The sequence below is a fragment of the Euleptes europaea genome, chromosome 1 (assembly GCF_029931775.1).
Source record: "Euleptes europaea isolate rEulEur1 chromosome 1, rEulEur1.hap1, whole genome shotgun sequence".
NCBI classification, from domain to species: domain Eukaryota; kingdom Metazoa; phylum Chordata; class Lepidosauria; order Squamata; family Sphaerodactylidae; genus Euleptes; species Euleptes europaea.
Genome location: NC_079312.1, coordinates 178,959,716 through 178,966,948, shown reverse-complemented (window position 1 = coordinate 178,966,948; position 7,233 = coordinate 178,959,716). Strand labels below are relative to the sequence as shown.

The window sequence follows — 7,233 nt, the reverse complement described above, 5'->3', positions numbered from 1 at the left end:
TCCGGGTGGGGGACACGGGGCCGTGCGTCTCTCTGATGCTTCCCGGCCCTCCCCGCTATCAGTAGTTATTGTTTTTCATACATAGAGCCAGAGATATATTTATATATATATTTATTAAAACCACATGAGTCTGTCCCTTTGTGCTCTCCCGTGTGCCTGATTCTTAGATAGAAGAAGAAGAAGAAGAATTGGTTTTTATATGCCAACTTTCTCTACCACTTAAGGGAGAATCAAACTGGATTACAATCACCTTCCCTTCCCCACAACCGTCACCCTATGAGGTAGGTAGGGCTGAGAGAGCTCTAAGAGAGCTGTGACTAGCCCAAGGTCACCCAGCTGGCGTCGTGTGGAGGAGTGGGGAATCAAACCAGATTAGCCTCTGCCGCTCGTGGAGGAAGAAGAAGAGTTGGTTTTTATATGCCGACTTTCTCTACCACTTAAGACTCAAACTGGCTTGCAATCACCTTCCCTTCACCTCCCCACAACAGACACTCTGTGAGGTAGGTGGGGCTGAGAGAGCTGTGACTAGCCCAAGGTCACCCAGCTGGCTTCATGTGGAGGAGTGGGGAAACAAATCCAGTTCACCAGATTAGCCTCCGCCGCTCATGTGGAGGAGTAGGGACTCAAACCCGGTTCTCCTAGATTAGGGTCCTCCACTCCAAACCATCGCTCTTAACCACTACACCACGCTGGCTCTCCCATTGGAGGAAGGTTTTTTAGGCTAGAAGAGAGCTTCATTCATGGCTAAGCAGAGTGGCAGGATACAAGATTCTGTTTTGGACAGCTGAAAGCAGGACCCTCACGAAGCCTCCCGCCCTGCCCCGATCGGCACAGCGCGCAATCTCCTCCCGTGCTGCTGTGTGTCCATTCATTCAGACGGAATTTGCACAGGAGGACTTTCCGAAACGGTTGTGCCCCACGGGTTGGATCTGTTTCTTTCCCACCCTGCCACCCTTAGCGTTGCCCCAAACCCACCCACTCCAGGTAACCACTTCTCTTTGCTTGTACGAAGGCCCGGAAGAGCTACCAGACTCCAGGTGGGACCTGGAGACCTTCTGGAACTAAGACTGATTGCCAGGTAGGGTTGCCAACCTCCAGGTATTTGCTAGAGATCTCCTGCTATTACAACTGATCTTCAGCCGATAGAGATCAGAGTCCCCCCGCTTTGGCAATTGGACTCTATGGCATTGAAGCCCCCTCCCCAAACCCTGCCCTTCTCAGGCTCTACCACAAAAACCTCCAGCCGGTAGCAAAGAGGGACCTGGCAACCCTATTGCCAGATGACAGAGGTCAGTTTTCCTGGAGAAAATGGCCACATACCCTGCTGAGGTCCCTCCCCAAACCCAGCCCTTCCAAGGCTCCACACACACCCATCTCCAGGAATTACCCGGGAAATTACCCAACCTGTATAGCCCTCCCAGTTTGCACTCCCTGATATATGATGCACAAACGCACATACAGACACCCCTCTACCGACACCCACACAGACACCAGTGGATTGCGCAGTACAGAGGATAAGAACTGAGCTTTTGTAGAGAAGTTAAAAACCTTTATTCTCTAGCTCGCTCTTCTGCTTGTGTTTCTGCTTGTACTGAGATGATATGGTAAATATTCTTCTTATTTTTTTTGTCGTTTTTTTTCCCATTGCACTTCTAGCTAAACATCCCAGTTAGGGGGAGACGAGAGACTTTCGTATCAAACACTATGTACAGAAACGGTTCCAGGCGGGCCCTGCTAGGGAGAAGCACAAAAACCCCGGGGCATCTAAGGTGGCTTGTGCCGGTTCTCTGCGTTTTCGGCCCCCCGTGTCGGAAGCCGCTCCTAAGGAAGAGCTAGAAATTCAAGACACCCAACCTCGCTGGGGGCCCCAGACACCTCGCAGGGGGACACGCGCTGCATTTCTCTGGCCCCCGTTGGATGCGCTCCCTGGCACCAGTGAAAACCTCCGAGCAAAAGGGAAATCAGGCCCTGCTTGGTCAAACAGGGGGCTGTCTCCCGGTGGGGGACCCATCCGCCTGTCCTTCCATGAGATGGGGTGGTTTGGGGTGGGGGGAATGAGCACTGCTAGGGCCTTGGACAGACTCGCTTTACAAAAGCTATACGCTCCCCCCAGGGAGGCCCCCTCTCTTGTGCCCCCTTCTGGGAGACGGGGGACGGGTGGGGGAGACTATTCAAGGGTGGCGTTTGAAGGGAAGGAAGTCCAAGCGACGCCTGAGGTCCTAGGGAGTGGGGCGGAAGCTGGGGCACGGGGATCCTGCGTCCTTCACCCCAGCCCCCTCCAAAAACAAACCTCGGAGGAAATCAGAAACAACCTCCCCCCACCAGTCCAACCACAGGAGAAAGAACAGCTCTCAAGTCTGGGACAAATTCTAGGTCCGAAGGAGAGGGGCTGTGGAGGTCGTAGGCCAGGGGGTCCTACGCTCAAGGGGGAGTCCTTATAGCGGTGGAGGGAGAAGAGGTTCTCATTGGGGCGCTCCTGGGAGGCAGAGTCCTGTATTGGTGTCCATCTAGGCAGGGGGCTCTTATGCTGGCGCGACGGAGGAGTTGGAGACAGAGGAGACCTCCGTGCGGGATGTGGTGGAGGCTTCGGAGCCGTCGTCCACCTTCTTGCCAAAGAGCTGCATTATGCAGTTACGGAACTGCCGGAAGGAAAAGAGAGAGAGAGAGAGAGAAAGGAGGGGGGGGTTAATCGGCAGGGACCGCTCCACGGTCCTAACCCATCCATTCATCTGTAAATCCTAAATAACCCCCTGCTAAGGTTGCAAGCTCCTGGTTGGGAAATGCCTGGAGATTTTTGGGGTGGAGCCTGAGGAGGATGGGGTTTGGGGACGGGAGGGACTTCAATGCCATCGAGTCCAATTGCCAAAGTGGCCATTTTCTCCAGTTGTAATAGCAGGAGATCTCCAGTTACTACCTGGAGGTTGGCAACCCTACCCCCTGCCCCTCTCTCCCGCTCTCCATTTGGGGATGGAGCCAATTACCTGTCTGTTCATGAAGACGTAGATGACTGGGTTATAGATGGTGGCGCTCTTTGCAAAGTAGGCAGGCAAGGCAGCGGCGAGAGGGTGGAAGGCATAGCCAGGGTTGGCAGCAGCAAAACAGACGAAGCTGGTGTAGGGGCCCCAGCAGACGATGAAGCAGGCAATCATGACCACCACCATTCTGGTCACCTCCCTCTCAGCCTTCTGGGTGGACTCCGACTCTTTCTGCTGGGCAGCGACCTGGGCAAAGAGGAGGAGAGGTTGGCTTCAAGAGTTGTGACCCCCCCCCCCCATCCCCGAACCTGGCAGGTTTCAGTCTGTCTGTGTTGTGGAGGTTGGGGAACAAACCTACACTAGGTAAGCCAGGGGAAAGGGGTCCCTGCAGGAAATTGTTTCCTAGGAATGGGGTCCCCGCAGGAAACTGCGTCCTGAATTATCCACTCTGATAAATTTCAGTTGGGATATCTGCTTCAGGGCAAGGTCATTCGTACTTGCAGGTAGCAGAGAAGAAGTGAAGACACCCCAGATATTAGGGTCATTTCGTTGAGGGCAGGGGCTTGCCAGGGAATTAAGCAGGATTTAGGGGGTCTGTTATGAAAACAGAAGTCCAAGTCTATTCTTGAGATTTTTCTGGAGATACAACAGTAGAGAGGAGGGCTTCAAGAGGCATGACCCCCCCTCCCTGAACCTGGCAGGTTTCAACCTGTCTCCGTTGTGAAGGTTGGGGAACAAACCTACACTAGGTAAGGCAAGACAAAGAGGAAAGGGGTCCCCGCAGGAAACTGTGTCCTAACGTGAGGCCTAATGTGAGTCACGGTATGATCCGGGTGGAGTCCGGGAGATGATGGAGCGCCCGAGAGACCAAGAGGGGAGGCCTGACAGAGAACGAATTGTTTCTAGCGGGGAGAGAGGGACCGGTTATGGATTCCAGTGTCAGAAGGAAGCGGGCACTCTGCAAAGGGCGGTGGGCAAAGGCTCTTGTCATGGGTTGTAATGGAGGGAGGACGTGCGGCGTCCAGCCGGGAGGGGAAGTCCAGGGGGAGGGTGCTTACCGCACGGATAGCCATCATCACTTGCAGGTAGCAGAATATGATGACCGAGAGTGGAAAGAAGCAACAGCTGACCATGAGGGCAAGCATGTAGGACTGGCAGCCGAGGTCGACGTTGCCACTGAAGACATCGGGACCGCAGGATGTCTTCAGACCATGGGGCCAGAACCTGGAGGACAGGAGTGGGGAGAGCAGGCGTGTTTTCGTATGCAAAGCTGCAGTGATCTGTGAGCCTCTTCGAGCAGCTAATCCTGGTTCTGGCAGAAAAGTTCCCGATGGGAGGCATTTGTCATGCCGATGAACATTCTGGCCATGACGGGTTTGCCATGAACACAGCGGCAAATGATGTCAGGGCGTCCTTTGGTGAAAATGCCCCAGTCGGAGATGGGGCGTGAACTAAAAGCCCTCAATTTGGTTTCCTGCCCAAACATAACAGCCCTCTGATAACCCCACTCCCCTCCAAATACCAGAAGCTATATCTCATTACCCCTAAACTACAAATGCAACATTTTGGCCCATAGATCCTCTTGACAATGTGAAGAGCGACATGAGCCCATAACGCTAGGTACTTTACTCTGGTCTGAGCTTATAGCTCCACATACAATACGACAAGAAGAAGAAGAGTTGGTTTTATATGCCGACTTTCTCTACCACTTAAGGAGAAATCAAACCAGCTTACAATCACCTTCCCTTCCCCTCTCCACAACAGACACCTTGTGAGGTAAGTGGGGCTAAGAGAGTTCAGAGAGAACAGGGTCACCCAGCTGGTTTCATGTGAAGGAGAGGAGAAACCAACCCGGTTCACCAGATTAGCCTCCACCGCTCATATGGAGGAGTGGGGAATTGAACCCAGTTCTCCAGATCAGACCCCACCGCTCCAGCCCACTGCTCTTAAATGCTACACCATGCTGTAGTCAAGTCCCCTAAGGTCCCCATGATGTTCCTCAGTCCCAGCCTGCCCATTTGCCTGCACTGTGCTCTGCTCTTTCAACTGTTGCCGACTGCCCCGTGTTCCCCATGCTCACCTACTCCAGCCAAAGATGGGTGGTGCAGACCAGCCCCAGGCCCATACCCAGGAGAAGACAATGCCGATCATGGCTAGTTTGCCATCAAACTTGATGTTTCCAAAGGGCTTGCAGACAACGAACCAGCGTTCCCAGGAGATAATGGCCAGAGACCAGAGGCCTGTGATACCTGTGTGGGAAGGAGGAAAGAGGACATCTTTGCCCAGGGCCTCCCAAAACCTGGAACCAACCCTGATCAAGGCCCTAGCTAAAGGGGCTGTTGCTCAGTGGGAGAGCATCTGCTTGGCATGCAGAAAGTCCGTGGCTCAATCCCCAGCATCTCCAGTTAAAGGGACTAGGCAAGTAGATGACGTGAAAGACCTCTGCCTGAGAACCTGGAGAGCAGCTACCAGTCTGAGTAGACAATACTGACTTTGATGGACCATGGGTCTGATGTGTTAAAAGGCAGACACATATGTCCATATGGTAGTGATTTCAGAATAGAAGAAGAGCCGGGAGCAGTTGCGTCAGGAAGGAGATTGGAGGGAAGAAAAATATGGGAAGGAAGTAATCCAGTAAGTCTCTTACCGCAAGCGGACACAAGGTACCCCTCTATCACGCACAAAGGATGGCCGAGGATGAAGTATCCAAAGATCTGGTTGATCACGCTGATGCCGCTGGCAATGATTGTCTCAACCAGATCCACAAATGCCAAGTTCACCAGGATCCAGTTGAGCGGATGCCGTAGCTTCTTGAATTTGGCGGTGGCCACCAACACTAACCCATTGGTGAAGCAGGAAGCGACGACGACGATAATCATGAAGAAAGAGACCAGGTGGTAAACCCATCGTGGTGCGATGTGAAAGTTTGGACCGTCGAAAGGACCTGCGGGGAGGGGAGGGGAAGGGAGGGGAGGGAAGGGTTGGGGGTTAAGAGGATCCCAGCAAGGGCTGCCAACCTCCAGCTGGGGCCCGGAGATCTCCTGGAATTACAACTGATCTGATCTCCAGGCTACAGAGAGGTGACCCTGGAGAAAATGGCTGTTTTGGAGGGTGGACTCTATTGCATTACCCTGCCAAGGACCCTCCCCAACCCCCCCCCCCCCACAAATCTCCAGGAATTTCCCAACCCTGAGTTCCCAGCCCTAAATTCCCGGCTCCCAGCCAGCAATGCTGTGGTAAATGAATCCACCAGGAATCTATCCTGCCAAGACCGGTCACCTTTCTAGCCTTTCTTCAGGTTCCTAGTCCTGCAGACCCTCAAGAAAGTGGATGAGTTTACATCTCTCCCCATCTTGCAGACTAGGACTTCCTCCAGTTCCCAAGCCAGCTGTGAACTCCACCTGGTCAGTTCCTCAAGAACCTTCCAGAATCTTCTGCAAAACGCTCTGCCAAATTCCACTTTCAGGAACCAGAGCTTTATGGATGAGGAACCCCCCCCCCCCGGGTACAAAGTAGGGTTGCCAGCCTCCTGGAGGGGCTTGGTGATCTCCCAAAATTACCGCTGACCCCCCAGGCTACAAAGATCAGTTCCCCTGGAGAAAGCGGCTGCTTTGGAGGATGGTCTCCATGGCATTATACCCCCCCTGGGGTCCCTCCCCTCCCCAAACCCCACCCTCCCCCAGGTTCTGCCCCCAAATCTCCAGGGATTTCCCAAGCTGCACTTGGTGACCCCCAGCACCAGGCCCTTCCCTGCTTCCCCAACCTGCCAAGGTCCATCTCAATCCCCCAGAAGACCTTCTGCCCGATCCCCTCCCTTGGGCGGCCCTCGCAGGGCTCACCCTGGGTATTGTTGGTGTTGGTATAAACGAACACGCTTCCTCGAGTGGTGTCGTCATCGTCTCTGCCCCGGCGGGCTGCAAAGACAGCCACGTTCCAGGCTTCCGTCATGGCCCCTGCTTCTTTGCTGGGGTTTTTCCCCTCTTTTCTCTTCCTGCCCTTTCCCTCTCCCCCACTCCCTCTTTCCCGCTAGAGTCTCCCTCTTCACTCTTCCTCTCGTCGTCCTCGTCGTCTTCTTCTTCCTCTCTTCTTTCCCCCCCTCTCTGTTACTCAGCCTCTCCCCTCCACCCGTCTGTGCCTGGGCCCTGGCGCTACCCAGTTATATAGCCACCCCCCCAGGCAGATTAAGGCCCCGGCTTGGACAGCAAGATCCCCAAAGCCCTTAAAGGTTTTATCCCTTAATTGGGCCGCGATTTGGCCC

General features: G+C 54.1%; 1 protein-coding gene across 1 annotated transcript; it reads right to left on the bottom strand.

Moving 5' to 3' along the window:
* Positions 1–2,433: 2,433 nt before the first annotated feature.
* On the bottom strand, positions 2,434–6,964 carry LOC130483468 (green-sensitive opsin P521). The gene is made up of 6 exons (XM_056856230.1): positions 6,815–6,964; positions 5,623–5,919; positions 5,056–5,224; positions 4,034–4,199; positions 2,982–3,221; positions 2,434–2,639 (listed from the first exon to the last, which is right to left on the bottom strand). The coding sequence occupies exons 1-6, from the start codon at positions 6,921–6,923 to the stop codon at positions 2,523–2,525; spliced, it is 1,098 nt and encodes a 365-aa protein (XP_056712208.1). The 5' UTR covers positions 6,924–6,964; the 3' UTR covers positions 2,434–2,522.
* Positions 6,965–7,233: the final 269 nt, after the last annotated feature.

What these genes read in the sequence shown, in the direction of transcription:
- LOC130483468 (XM_056856230.1), bottom strand. Translation starts at nt 6,923, where the DNA reads ATGACGGAAGCCTGGAACGTGGCTGTCTTTGCAGCCCGCCGGGGCAGA. An exon ending in CAACACCAACAATACCCAGG is followed by an intron (nt 5,920 to 6,814) that starts GTGAGCCCTGCG and finishes CCCTCCCCGCAG; the next exon opens with GTCCTTTCGACGGTCCAAAC. An exon ending in TGATGATGGCTATCCGTGCG is followed by an intron (nt 3,222 to 4,033) that starts GTAAGCACCCTC and finishes CTCTTTGCCCAG; the next exon opens with GTCGCTGCCCAGCAGAAAGA.